Genomic DNA, 15,569 nt, shown 5'->3' with positions numbered 1-15,569 from the left:
TTTGAACACTATTTTTGTCCAGATTGGTTCAGGGATGCTAAAAGTGTGTTGGCTGGTAAAAGCTTACATGAGTTTAAAGAGAGACTGGACAAGTTAATGGAAGAGAAATCCACTGAGGGTTACTAAATGGACTGAAACAACATCTGGCTTGGGAAGATCCTAAACTGAAAATACTTGGAGACTGAGAGTATTAGTTGGAAAACCTCAGTCAGGGTATTTATCTGGAGTGAGGAAGACTCAGGTTCAATTCCCTGTGCTAATGAATATTAAGTTATTTATACAAAGTGAAGGGTAAAAGTGAGAAAACTCATGGGTTGAGATAAAGACAGTTTAATAGGTAAAGCAAAAACCATGCATGTGAGCAAAGCAAAACAAGGAATTCATTCACTACTTCCCATCAGCAGGCAGGTGTTCAGCCATCTCCAGGAAAGCAGGGCTCCATCATGCGTAACGGTTACTTGGCTTCCCAACAAAATGCCATCACTCTGAACGTTCCCCCTTCCTTCTTCTTCCCCCAGCTTTATATGCTGAGCATGATGTCATATGGTATGGAATATCCCTTTGGTCAGTTGGGGTCAGCTGTCCCAGCTGTGTCCCCTCCCAACTTCTTGTGCACCCCCAGCCTACTCGCTGGTGGGGTGGGGTGAGAAGCAGAAAAGGCCTTGACTCTGTGTAAGCACTGTTCAGCAATAACTAAACCATCTCTGTGTTACCAACACTGTTTTCAGCACAAATCCAAAACATAGCCCCATACTAGCTACTATGAAGAAAACTAACTCTACCCCAGCCAAAACCAGCACACCTATCTTGATGATCAGAAACCTACAAATTCCACAGCCCCCCTCCTTTTTTTCTCCAGTGATGGCTATGCATCCTGTTTGAATATTGGTTTGGGTGACTTCTGCAGCCTGTTTATTTAAAACTGTCTTTGCATTTTCATTTGGATAGGCTAGTTGTCTTCTAATAAGCTAGTGTGTGATGATATGCTTTCTAAATAGATGCTGTTTTTTTCACTTCAGATGCACTCATGCTCAATGGTGCGCACAATGATTTGTAGTCAGAAGCATATGCAACGGCGAATTTACTAAATACTGGTTATGTTAGAAGTTAGAATTCCAAAGTCTTGTTTTGGGTACTAGATAATTGCTGAAATGTTAGAAAACAGTTTCCCTGATATCTTTTTAAAATTTTGACTATAGCTTGTAAAGCATTTCATGTCCTTTTGGGTAGAAGGTACTGTCTACTCATATTGGTTCCCCTTTTGTGTGTGGTTTTGTTTTTTCTTCTTTTTTCTTTTTGCTAGGCTGCATGGCAACACATTTGATGGATTGCAGTGCTCTGCGTTCAATTAAATTGAGCTTTACCATCCTGAAATTGCTACAGCATTCTAGAGGATTGTTTTAGTTAAGATTTATAATATTATTAATATTATCTAGTTAATTTTAAATTTTGACAGGCACCTTCTTAGGTCCTTACTATGCTAAAATTCAATTTAGTCAAGGGACTTACAACTTGTAACTGGGTCAGGGAACACACATCACTGCAATTTGTAGGAAAAAAATGAACTGTAGCCATACAATAAGGCCAGAGACAATCACGTGGTAACAAAAAATCACCTCTATGATGTTTGTAAGTTGGCCAGGGCCTTAATTCAGCCATTACAACTGACATCACTGCTGAAATCTGCATTGCTTCTTGGCTCATGTTGTCTGCTCTAAGTTCCCTTTGGAGAAATTTTGGATCCATGGTAATATGTTTTTCTTACTCTGTTCAAGATATTGGCTTCCAAAATGCATCCAATAAGAAAGAGTCAGAAATTTGCTAGACTTCATAGTAAACATATAAGATGTTCAAAATCAAGGCCATATTGGGGGGGAAGATATTTAATGGTAGCAGGAAGCAATTTCATGTTTTGACACTAGACAGTATACCGCAGAACATAAATGGGCATTCATTAAAGTGCAATTAAATCAGAACACATTAAAAAGGCTGGTTAAAGATTTGTAAAGCCAGATGTAACTGGTAAGCTTTTAAGTAACTTGAGAACAATGCCCGTACAGTACATGTTAGTGCAAGTTGAAAATATTTTTCAATAGTTTCAGATTTTTTTCATTTTAAAAAATCAAAATGCTTAAAACTGATAATCATAACTCAGATCTTGCGTGCAGAGCTGTCCTGGTTTCGGCTGGGATAGAGTTAATTTTCTTCCTAGTAGCTGATATAGTGCTGTGTTTTGGATTTTAGTATGAGAATAATATTGATAACACGCTGATGTTTTGGCTGTTGCTAAGTGGTGTTTACACTGGTCAAGGACTTTTCAGCTTCCCATGCTCTGCCAGGTGCACAAGAAGCTGGGAGAGGGCACAGCCAGGATAGTTGATCCAAACTGACCAAAGGGCTATTCCATACCATATGATGTCATGCCCAGTATATAAACTGGGGGGAGTTGGCAGGGGGTAGCGATCGCTGCTCGGGGACGGGCTGGGTGTCGGTCGGCGGGTGGTGAGCGGTTGCATCACTGTTTTTTTTTTTTTCTTCCCTGGGTTTTTGTTCCTCTCTCTCTCTTGTTGTTTTCCTTCTCATTAGAATTTATTATTGTTATTATTTTGTTGTTCCAATTATTAAACTGTTCTTATCTCAACCCACAAGTTTTCTTACTTTTGCACTTCAGCTTCACTCCCCCATCCCCTTGCCTTGAGAGGGGGGAGGGTGAGCGAGTGGCTGTGTGGTAGTTAATTGCTGACTGGGGCTAAACCACAACAGTCCTTTTCAGTGCTCAATGTGGGGCTCGAAGGGTTTGAGATAATAACAGATTAAGCAGAGTGTATCAAGGAATTTAGATCTGTTAATAGTTGTGGGCCATGATATTGATTTATCTGTTCTCGATATTGGTTTACCTGATCTGCACCATGCTCATTTTTTTGCTATACGTGTTAAAGATCAGTGTTGGTTTTTGCAGTTTGCTGCACTCTTCAGTGATTAGTGATGTTTTGCCTGTGAGATTTGTTACTAAAACAGTGACCTTGGGTTTACTTTGGTATCTAAGTGTGGTACTGAAACCGTTATTGTATGTCGGGTACCACCTCGTGGAGACAATTAGCAATTATACTTCTTCCTCTGAGAGGTTTTTTATGGAGGAAATGCAGAATGGCACCTTCGCTACTTTCTTCTACAATGTTTCCTCCTTCATTACAATAACTTTTCAGTATCTTGAACAACCTTGGGTAGTTAAGATAAATCTACTGGTATTTCTTGGGAATACAGTTTCAGTTTTGTCTAAGGTTAATAAGCAATTTCAGAATATCATCCAGAGATCTGCCCCAAGCGGGATAGTTATGAGTGGCAGGGTGTGTGGGATAGCATGGGCAAATGCCTAGGATGGTGGGCACCTCCAATGTTTTGGAACTTCACCCCTGAACAAGTGCAGAATCCTGAAAAATTAGTAGAATATTTGGAAAAAGTATGCTGTCACCCTGGCAATTCTAGGGAGACACAAATCACTGCAGCTACTCCAACCCCAGTGACAGGCACTGCGGCTACTCCGACCCCAGAGATAGGTGCTGCGGTTACTCCAATCCCCATGACAGGTGCTGCAGCTGAACCAGGGAACCAACCTGTGCCAGTATCAGTCACCCCTATACACAAAAAGAAATCCTGGAAGCGAAAGTCAGCTCATTTAGAAAGGGAAGATGAAAAAGCAGGGTCATCTCAAGGAGAGGAGGAGGAAGAGGAAGAAGTCGTAAACGAGACGGAAACCACCCGATCCCTATCCCTGAGTGAGCTCCGAGACATGCAAAAAATTTTCAGCTGTTGTCCAGGCAAGCACATTGTCACCTGGCTGCTCCGATGCTGGGATAACAGGGCCAGTAGCCTGGAATTAGAGGGTAGGGAAGCCAAACATCTGGGATCCCTTTCTAGGGAAGGGGGCATTGACAAAGCGATGGGAAAAGCGGCACAAGCCCTCAGCCTCTGGAGGCGACTCCTGTCAGCTATGAAGGAAAGATATCCCTTCAAGGAAGATGTTGTATATCGCCCAGGCAAGTGGACCACCATGGAGAGAGGTATCCAGTACCTGAGGGAATTAACCGTGTGGGAGGTGATTTATGGTGACCTGGACGACGAGCAGTTACCCAAAGATCCAGATGAAGTCCAGAGCATGCGACCCATGTGGCGGAATTCGGTACAGAACGCACCATCGTCATGTGCCAAGTCTTTGGCAATACTGACCTGCAAAGACAGAGAGGGTCCAACAGAGAAAATGTCCTGGGAGGTCCAGCAGCTCGAAGAGGATAGGTCCTACTCTCCACCTGTACAGACCAGTATCTCAGCTATTAGGAGTCAGCGTTCCTCTGCTCAAGAGAGAGGATATAGAGGGTATACACCATGGGGCACCCTGTGGTTTTACCTGTGTGACCACGGAGAGGACATGAGGAAGTGGGATGGAAAAGCTACCTCGACCCTATTGGCGTGGGTACATGAGTTGCAAGGAAAAATGATCCCCAAAGGGGGTTCTTCCAGGAAAATTGCTGCTCCGGTTTCCAGTGGACAGTTCCCCAGACAGAGTGGAAGGGCTGATCTTACTCCTGATTTTAATGAAGGAACTCCTGACTCGTATATACAAGAAATGGGTAATGAATACTATGACCAGGACTAGAGGTGCCTGGCCTCCAGCCACGTGGAGGAAAGGGACAACCGGTTTTACTGGACTGTGTGGATTCGATGGCCTGGCACATCAGACCCACAGGAGTATAAGGCTCAAGTAGACACTGGTGCACAGTGTACCCTAATGCCATCAAGCTATACAGGGGCAGGACCCATCTGTATTTCTGGAGTGACAGGGGCATCCCAACAGCTAACTGTATTGGAGGCCGGAGTGAGCCTAACTGGGAATGAGTGGCAAAAGCACCTCATTGTGACTGGCCCAGAGGCTGCGTGCATCCTTGGCACAGACTGCCTCAGGGGAGGGTAGTTCAACGACCCAAAAGGGTACCAGTGGGCTTTTGGTATAGCTACCTTGGAGGCAGAGGAAAGTAAACATCTGTCTACTTGGCCTGGTCTCTCAGAGGACCCTTCTGTTATGGGGTTGCTGAGGGTTGAAGAACAACAGGTGCCAATTGCTACCACAACAGTGCACAGGCGGCAATATCGTACCAACCGAGACTCCCTGATTCCCATCCATAAGCTGATTCGTCGACTGGAGAGCCAAGGAGTGATCAGCAAGACTCATTCACCTTTTAACAGTCCCATATGGCCAGTGTGAAAGTCTAATGGAGAGTGGAGACTAACAGTAGACTATTGTGGCCTCAATGAAGTCACGCTGCTGCTGAGTGCTGCCATGCTGGACATGCTGGAACTGCAATATGAACTGGAGTCAAAAGCAGCCAAGTGGTATGCTACAATTGATATTTCTAATGCATTCTTCTCAATCCCTTTGGCAGCAGGGTGCAGGCCACAGTTTGCTTTCACTTGGAGGGGTGTTCAGTACACCTGGAATCGACTGCCCCAGGGGTGGAAACACAGCCCTACCATTTGTCATGGACTGATCCAGACAGCACTGGAACAGGGTGAAGCTCCAGAACATCTGCAATATATTGATGACATTATTGTGTGGGGCAACACAGCAGAGGAAGTTTTTGAGAAAGGGAAGAAAATAGTCCAAATCCTCCTGAAGGCCGTTTTTCCCAGAACACAAAGTAAGGTCAAGGGACCTGCACAAGAGATCCAGTTTTTAGGAATAAAATGGCAAGATGGACGTCATCAGATCCCAATGGATGTGATCAACAAAATAACAGCCATGTCTCCACCAACTAGCAAAAAGGAAACACAAGCTTTCCTAGGCATTGTGGGTTTTTGGAGAATGCATATTCCAAATTACAGGCTGATCGTAAGCCCTCTCTATCAAGTGTCCTGGAAGAAGTACAATTTCAAATGTGGCCCTGAGCAACAACAAGCCTTTGAACAAATTAAACAGGAGATAGTTCATGCAGTAGCCCTTGGGCCAGTCCAGGCAGGGCAAGATGCAAAAAATGTGCTCTACACCACAGGCGGGGAGAATGGCCCTACCTGGAGCCTCTGGCAGAAAGCACCAGGGGAGACTCGAGGTTGACCGATAGGGTTTTGGAGTCGGGATACAGAGGATCCCAGGCCCGCTATACTCCTACTGAGAAAGAGATATTGGCAGCATATGAATGGGTTCGAGCTGTTTCAGAAGTGGTTGGTACTGAAGCACAGCTCCTCCTGGCACCCCAGCTGCCGGTGCTGGGTTGGATGTTCAAAGGGAGGGTCCCCTCTACACATCATGCAACTGATGCTACATGGAGTAAGTGGGTTGCACTGATCACACAATGGGCTCAAATAGGAAAGCCCAATTGCCCAGGAATCTTGGAAGTAATCATGGACTGGCCAGAAGGCAAAGATTTTGGAATATCACCAGAGGAGGAGGTGATGCGTGCTGAGGAGGCCCCACTGTACAATAAATGACCAGAAAATGAGAAGCAACATGCCCTGTTCACTGATGGGTCCTGTCATATTGTAGGAAAGCATTGGAGGTGGAAGGCTGCTGTATGGAGTCCTATACGACAAGTGGTAGAAACTGCTGAAGGAGAAGGTGAATCGAGCCAATTTGCAGAAGTAAAGGCCATCCAGTTGGCTTTAGACATTGCTGAATGAGAAAAGTGGCCAGTGCTCTATCTTTGTACTGACTCATGGATGGTGGCAAATGCCCTGTGGGGGTGGTTACAGCAATGGAAGCAGAACAACTGGCAGCGCAGAGGCAAACCCATCTGGGCTGCAGCATTGTGGCAAGATGTTGCTGCCTGGGTAGAGAACCTGGTTGTAAAAGTATGTCATGTAGATGCTCATGTACCCAAGAGTCAGGCCACTGAGGAACATCAAAACAACCAGCAGGTGGATCAGGCTGCTAAGATTGAAGGGGCTCAGGTGGACCTGGACTGGCAACATAAGGGTGAATTATTTATAGCTTGGTGGGCCCATGACACCTCAGGCCATCAAGGAAGAGATGCAACATATAGATGGGCTCGTGATCGAGGGGTGGACTGGACCATGGACACTATTGCACAGGTTATCCATGAATGTGAAACATGCGCTGCAATCAAGCAAGCCAAGCAGTTAAAGCCTCTGTGGTATGGAGGGCGATGGCTGAAATATAAATATGGTGAGGCCTGGCAGATTGATTCTATCACACTCCCACAAACCCGCCAAGGCAAGCGCTATGTGCTTACAATGGTGGAAGCAACCACTGGATGGCTGGAAACGTATCCCGTGCCCCACGCCGCTGCCCGGAACACCATCCTGGGCCTTGAAAAGCAAATCCTATGGCGACATGGCACCCCAGAAAGAATTGAGTCAGACAAAAGGACTCATTTCTGAAACAACCTCATAGACACCTGGGCCAAAGAGCATGGCATTGAGTGGGTATATCACATCCCCTGTCATGCAGCAGCCTCTGGGAAAATCGAATGATACAATGGACTGTTAAAGACTACACTGCGAGCAATGGGTGGTGGGACATTCAAACATTGGGATACACATTTAGCAAAGGCCACCTGGTTAGTCAACACTAGGGGATCTGCCAATCGAGGTGGCCCTGCCAAATCAAAACTTTTACGCACTGTAGAAGGGGATAAAGTCCCTGTAGTGCACATGAAAAACATGCTGGGGAAGACAGTCTGGGTTATTCATGCCTCAGGCTAAGGCAAGCCCAGTCGTGGGATTTGTTTTGCTCAAGGACCTGGGTGCGCTTGGTGGGTACTGCGAAAGGATGGGGAAGTCTAATGTGTACCTCAAGGGGATTTGATTTTGGGTGAGAATAGCCAATGAACTAAATGGTATGATGTTAACTGCTATATAATACTGTATGTCATCACTTTTATGGTTACTATACACTATATCAATGGTATTACAGTAAGGATCACCCAGATTAATGAAGAATGAGCTTTGATGAAACCAAGCAAAGTGCAGCAGTGATGGAACCAGAACTGGCTTCAGCATGCAACAATCCAACACCACACACCATCTCTCCTGCCCTGAAGGACTGTTATGACAGATGGAGCCCAAGTCATGGACTAAATGAACTCAACGGACCTTTTAGAGGGATGGCCCATAGACCAAGGGAATGATAGCTGTGATATCAGAAGACAGGGAAAGTGGCGGTGATTAATTGGAATGTATTGGAAAGTATGAGACCTGGGCATGACGTAGATGGTATAGAATAAGGGGTGGATATTGTCCTGGTTTCGGCTGGGATTGAGTTAATTTTCTTCCTAGTGGCTGGTATAGTGCTGTGCTTTGGATTTTAGTATGAGAATAATATGATAACACACTGATGTTTTAGTTGTTGCTAAGCAGTGCTTACACTGGTCAAGGGCTTTTCAGCTTCCCATGTTCTGCCAGGCGCACAAGAAGCTGGGAGGGGGCACAGCTAGGATAGTTGATCCAAACTGGCCAAAGGGCTATTCCATACCATATGACATCATGCTCAGTATATAAACTGGGGGGAGTTGGCCAGGGGGTAGCGGTCGCTGCTCGGCAACAGGCTGGGCGTCAGTCAGCGGGTGGTGAACGGTTGTATCACTTTTTTTTTTTCCTTCCCTGGGTTATTGTTCCTCTCTTGCTCTCTTGTTGTTTTCCTTCTCATTACAATTCATTATTATTATTACTATTATTTTGTTCTAATTATTAAACTGTTCTTATCTCAGCCCACAAGTTTTCTTACTTTTGCTCTTCCGATTCTCTCCCCCATCCCACCGGAGGGGAGGGTGAGCGAGCAGCTGTGTGGTAGTTAATTTCTGACTGGGGCTAAACCACAACAATAGCCCAGGGATAGGGTGGAAGAAGTATAAGAACTGGAGGTTATCTCAGGTTCCTCTTGTTTACAGGCTATTTTAGAGTGGCTTGTTCAGAACTGCTGCTCAACTCTTAACCTTTTTGCCTGTTATTATTAACATCACAGGTCTGGTCTTTGCAATATTGTTAGGAAAATGTATTTCATAAGAATGTCTTTTATGCTAAAAAAATAAAATTGAAAGGGGGGGATATCTAGTGTTAGTTTACAGGTTTGGGAATCGATGATTCATTATATGAAATTCCACTATGCAGCTTTTGGCAAAGTATTTCTTTTTATAGGATTCACATAAAAAAATAGATAAAGAAATGCATTTTGGAGAGTATCATCTCTCAGACAAGATAAGCTTATTAAATGGCAATGCTTTGTGCTTATATTAGGTTTAGCAAGGACAGCAATGTGTTATCATGCTATCAAAAGATATAGTACATTCTTTAAGAGCAATGAAGCAGTAGTACAATAAAGTGTTATCAAATGCTTTAGTTTCTATACTGAACAGTTTGGAATCACACAGTAAGAATGTACATTTAAGTTATCTTTAACATGTTAATGGGGGCAGTACGTTAGGGAATACTTGGGAAAAAAAAACCCAAAACAACCCAAACCATCCCCCCCCACACACACTATACAGAGTATTGCTTTCTTGCATGCAGTATAATACTGTGAATATGAATGTTAAGTCTTGTTCAGTAGGCAAGTCAGCTTCCCAAGGTGAAGGGCACTCTCTCAAATCTTTAAAATCAAAATGTTCTGCAGTGCTCAATTTTTAAGTACAGAATTTTACTGTTTATATATTACCATAATTACAGTGCCTGTTTCTGCAACAAATTACGGTAGTTTAATAACGCAGAACACTTTTTCTATTGCGCAGCAGGAAGACAACAATAACTTATTTACCACAAATTCAATTCTTAACCAGTTAGAAGTGCTGAACTCTACTGGTGCTGAAACTGCATCATAGAATGGTTTGGGTTGGAAGGAACCTTTAAAGATCATCTAGTTCCAACCCCTCTGCCATGGACTAGCATATCTTCCACTTAGATCAGCTTGCTCAAAGCCCTGTCCAACCTGACCTTGAACACTTCCAATGATGGGGCATCCACAACTTCTCTGGGCAACCTGTTCCAGTGTCCTACCACCCTCATCTTAAAAAAAAAGTCTTCCTTATGTCCAATCAAAATCTGCCCTCTTGCATTTTAAAACTGTTGCCCCATTGTCCTGTCACTATAGACCCTGGTAAAAACTGTCCCTGTCTTTCTTATAATCCCCCTTTAAGTATTGAAAGGCCACAATAAGGTCTCCCCAGAGCTTTCTCTTCTCCAGGGCAAACAACCCCAACTCTCTCAGCCTTTCTTCATAGGAGAGGTGTTCCAGCCCTCTGATCATTTTTGTGGCTCTCCTCTGGACCCACTCTAATAGGTCCATGTCTTTCTTGTGCTGGGGACCCCAAAGCTGGATGCAGTACTCCAGGTGGGGTCTCAGGAGAGTGGAGTAGAGGGGGAGAATCACCTCCCTCGACCTGCTGGCCACGCTTCTTTTGATGCAGCCCAGGATACGATTGGCTTTCTGGGAAGCCAGCACACATTGCTGGCTCATGTCCAATTTTTCATCCACCACTATCCCCAAGTCCTCCTCAGTGCTGCTCTCAATCCATTCATCCCCCAGTCTGTATTGATATTGGGGATTGCCCCGATGCAGGTGCAGGACCTTGCACTTGGCTTTGTTGAACTTCAGGAGGTTCCCATGGGCCCACTCCTCAAGCCTGTCCAGGTCCCTCTGGATGGCATCCCTTCCCTCAAGCGAATCACCTGCACCACTCAGCTTGGTGTCATCTGCAAACTTGCTGAGGGTGCACTCAGTCCCACTGTCTATGTTGTTGATGAAGATATTAAATAGTATTGGTCCCAGTACATACCCCTGAGGGACACCACTCCTTACTGATTTCCACATTGAGCCATTGACTGTAACTCTTTGGATGCAGCCATTGAGCCAATTCCTTATCTATCTAATGATCCATCCATCAAACTCATATGTCTGCAATTTAGTGGCAGAACTTACTGTGTGTGTTTTTCTGTACTCAAAGACATCATTGGAATCTGCCTTCCCTATTAGAACATAAGGCTCAGAATGAAATAGCTCAATAACTGTAAAATATAGTGTTTATGGTTGCTGTGTTTTAACTTCAAATTTTCATAATATTTTGTTACATTAGATAAAGATTAAATCAGGCATTGTTGTTGTCAACATCTGCATGTCTTTTTGCTCTTTCCTAATGCCGGGCAAAGTATTTTTATATATCTGTGGTTATGATTATTTGTAGCTCATCCACAGCAGGGGTGAAATCTGCAGGGTGATAGACAGACACCATCGCTCTGCAGCATATGGCCAGTTTTATCTTGTCCTTTTGTGTGTGTGTGATGATAAATAGTGATGCCATGCAGTCACAAAACTCTTTCTCTGCTGCTGCTTTGCTATCACAAGGAGAAAACCTTCCTATTGCCCTTTATATTATGTGGGTGCCCTTAGCATTGCCAACATGGAAAACTAAATTTATGAGAAAGCCTGAAATAATATATATAGAAAACTCCTATAGGATTTTTTTTCTCTAAATAAAATGAGCCTTGGGTCTTGTTCTCACTGCAGTGATAGTTTGAGTAATTTCAAACTATGTCATCTTGGAGATGAAGAAAATTGCAGAGATGCCTACAACTTCTAGGAGAAGGAGAATAGAAAGAAAAAAGTGGAAAAACTTGAGAGAAGCTGTTAAAAATAAGAGTAGGGAGGGAACATGAAAAGAAGTAGGTGAAAGAGGGGAAGATTTACAAAACTACTAATGAAAACAGATACAGTGATATCATATGGCATCAACTTGAAGATGGAGACATCATGGCTCTGTCAGAGCATCATTCCAAATAATTCAGTAGACTCAATAGATTTATGATACTCTATATGTCTACTGCAGCTCCACTTATTAGTGGCTTTTCAGCTCTGGAAGGTTGACTTGGAATTGCTCCTGTGGCCTTTTACAATATGAAATTGCTTCCATTTTTAAGTGTGTCTTTTGTTCTTTTCACATTGGCTTATAGTTGTAACAGATGTAGCATAACATGTTAGAGAAGGCTGCCAAGGTTGCACTCAATTGGATGTGTTCACGTTTTTCAGCTTGCATTGTCAGATGCACCATTTATACATATGCTAGTAAATAATGTTAGGGGTTCTGGCTGACTCAGCTCTGCAGGACTAGCAAGACTGAAAATCAGCAGAAACTCCTCTCTCTCTCCCCTCCTTGCTTGCTCCAGAAAAGTAAGCATAGACTTCTCCAAGTATACCCAAGGACAGATCTCTTAAGTGTACTACTCTTAAAGTCATGTCTCTGATTATAGTGGTGCTATTATGCTAAATTATTTGATGATAAAACAGTAGTTGCTAAAATTCACTTTAAGAGAAAAGGGACATCATATTTTCTATATTGATAAATATTCCACTAGGTACATTTATATTTTTTGTGTGTATTTATGATGCTAGTATTATGCATTCAAACAGTTGGAACATAAGTTTGGTAATTTCCAAATCAAAAATGCACTTTTAAATGAGAAAGGAGACTATATTTTACTTTATACAAACCACAGTAAGCAATGTTTAGTGTGCTGTTCCACATGAATACCGTACATGCATATCCTCTTTGTAAAAGCAGATTCTCAGTAATGTAATAGTAGTGGAGTAGTGATGTGTACAGCATATAAATCCCAATAATTCTAAAGATAAATGGACTGTATTCATACTTATAAAGGTCATCATGTCATGTAATCTCAAGTTCAGACATATCAGCTTATGTAGCCATATCAGTTTATTTAATAATTACAGATAAGAGACTTCCATGGAAGGCTTGGTTTCTCAATTGTCTATATAAAAGGTATGTAGCTACATTACTGGGATAGCTGATAATGAAATCCATCAATATATGTTGTTACTTCATTGCACTACTCCAAAATGTGTCTGAATTTCTGCGTCAGGGTAAGTAAATGACAGCTGCCTATCTCAGAATAAGTAAACAAATGCCAAAATGGTAACACTATTAACTAGTAAAACCTGGTTGCCTAAATGTAAATTGCTAAATCTATATTTCAGCATGTAAGTAAAAAAACCTGTTTAAATAGGGAACAGCTTTATTGCTCAGTTCTTGGTTTCATTGACATCAACAGTAAAACACTCTTCAGCCTAAAGTGAAGATTCGGTATCAAAGGTGATAATGTGAAGTCACTAGCAACAGGACAAGATTTAAGCAAAAAAGCTGTTCAACAGAAATGGATTACTGACTATCCTATAATGAAACTGCCTTGTCCTGTCAATAATGATCTTAGTTTGATACTGACATAAAAATTAAAAAGGAAAATAAAGGAACTGGTTTTTATATAGGTTTTTTTCAGATGGCTAACTAGGAACTCATCATACTGCTTGCTAATTTTCATGAACATATTAAGGAATCTCTTTCTTTTCCTACAGACTAGACTCTCAAATTTTTTTACACCTCTATTTGCATTTCAGCTCTTATTTCATCCTGTGTTCTCCTTTCAGTGTATTTTGGTGTAACTTTTGAACTTTCTATGTTTATACTGTTGTTATATACTGTGTGTATTTCTGTATATTTATTTTTCTTCTAATTATACTGATTATGGTATTGTGATCTCTTTCAGTGTACCTTGAAGATAGTTTTATAAAATCTGGAGTGTTCAATGTGTCAGAACTTGTGAGGGTATCCAGAAGTAAGTTAACCATTACGTTTAATGATTTAACACATGCTAAGAACTGTATCAAAAGCCTACTGAAATAAAGTTAAGGTTTTGTATTGATTAGAATGGAGTTTGTTTCCGGCCCAAAGATGGGTAGAAAATGCTTATTGTTGTGCAGAATTTTGATAACTTTGAGCACAATTTTATGGTTCCTTGCATGCATTTATAAAAACATGGGTAGAAGGCTTTCTTTGTCTCTTCAAATATGGATTGAAATCTCTTATTTAAAAACTGAATTAATTTTTTGCGTGTTCTCGTGCACAACTTCATGGACTGATATGTGAATAAAATTACCATAGGTAATGAAACTTATTTGTTGGAATTTCAACTTTTTCAGGTTATTCTGCACATCTTTGAATTCTGTGAACCATCTGATTATTCTTTTCTCTTTGTTTGCTTTCTAATTCATACCTCTTAAAGGAAAATTACATCATAGCAAGGATAGGGAGGATGACTAATGTATTATAGGCTAATCTATTTCTCTTATTTATAGCACTTCCTGTACTGAGTTTTTAATTGCAGTAGTTTATTTTGGGGTTGGAAAGAATATGAACACCAGCACACACAAAAACACACAAAGACACAAAAGATAGCATCACTTACAAATACCAAAGGGCAAGTAAAGCTTTTGTTGTAGATGAAAAGGAAAAAAATTTATATATAATGAATGTAGATTGAAGACCTGTTTTATTTACATCTAAAAACTTACTGTAATGCTATGGCATAAAAAAATACATTTTCAGTTTTCACTGATTTTTCAGCACCACCCCCCATTAGTACAAATGCTATTTAATGTATTTCAAGATTTCATTAAAAAACAAACAAAAACAAATTTGAAAGTGATGTGTAGAAGTGTTTTCAGTGATGACATAATATATTGCCAAGATGATGACAGTGGAATGGTCCAGGAAAATCTTTTATGATTAGATGAGAGCAAGAACAAAAATGAGACAGCACTATCCAAAACTATCTGTCCTAGATCTTACATGGGAACTAATTTATACAAGGACAGGATGCTTAAGAATTTAATTAACTTAGCAAGGCTTAAGGTGTCATTCTAACTTCATTCACTATGGTCAAGAATTAACTTCTAACAATTTTTTTTTTTTGCATCAGCAAAATACTGAACAGTGTGATCCTGCAGTATTAAGACACATATTGGGGATTTTTTTGTGTTTGCTCAAGACATAGTCATATCATTTTGAGGAAGTTGAGGATTTGCATATATGAAAATTAGATTTACTTGTAATTGACAGGTGTTTAAATTCTTTAAGTGGGCAAATACTTTAAAATGTATCAGTATTGTAGTTACCTTATGAAATCATACCTTCTGCTGCTGACTGTTGCACATAATATACTTCTACTCTACTCTGCTCTCGTGAGACCCCACCTGGAGTACTGCATCCAGCTCTGCAGCCCCCAGTACAAGAAAGACATGGACCTGTTGGAGCGGGTCCAGAGGAGGGCCACAAAAATGATCAGAGGGCTGGAACACCTCTCCTATGAAGAAAGGCTGAGAGAGTTGGGGTTGTTTGCCCTGGAGAAGAGAAAGCTCTGGGGAGACCTTATTGCTGCCTTTCAATACTTAAAGGGGGCTTATAAGAAAGACGGTGACAGGACAAGGGGCAACAGTTTTAAACTGAAAGAGGGTAGGTTTAGATTGGACATAAGGAGGAAATGTTTTACGATGAGGGTGGTGAGACACTGGAACAGGTTGCCCAGAGAAGTTGTGGATGCCCCATCTCTGGAAGTGTTCAAGGCCAGGTTGGATGGGGCTTTGAGCAACCTGATCTAGTGAAAGATGTCCCTGCCCATGGCAGGGGCGTTGGACTAGATGATCTTTAAAAGGTCCCTTCCAACCCAAACCATTCTATGACTCTAATATTGAATTTTAAAGCATGTGATTTTTGTGGGAT

General features: G+C 41.8%; 1 protein-coding gene across 1 annotated transcript in view; it reads left to right on the top strand.

Annotated features, from left to right (window-relative positions):
* The window catches only part of LOC142402969 (nuclear factor 1 B-type-like), a 186,238-nt gene that overhangs the window by 106,323 nt on the left and 64,346 nt on the right, over positions 1–15,569 (top strand). The window contains exon 5 of the mRNA XM_075488997.1: positions 13,558–13,626. Within this exon, the coding sequence (XP_075345112.1) occupies positions 13,558–13,626 (69 nt within the window). The remainder of the gene's footprint in view (positions 1–13,557; positions 13,627–15,569) is intronic.

This window comes from Mycteria americana (genome assembly GCF_035582795.1).
Source record: "Mycteria americana isolate JAX WOST 10 ecotype Jacksonville Zoo and Gardens chromosome Z unlocalized genomic scaffold, USCA_MyAme_1.0 Scaffold_18, whole genome shotgun sequence".
Lineage (NCBI taxonomy): Eukaryota > Metazoa > Chordata > Aves > Ciconiiformes > Ciconiidae > Mycteria > Mycteria americana.
The sequence above is the reverse complement of the archived record's forward strand: the minus strand, read 5'-3'. Positions and strand labels throughout refer to the sequence as shown.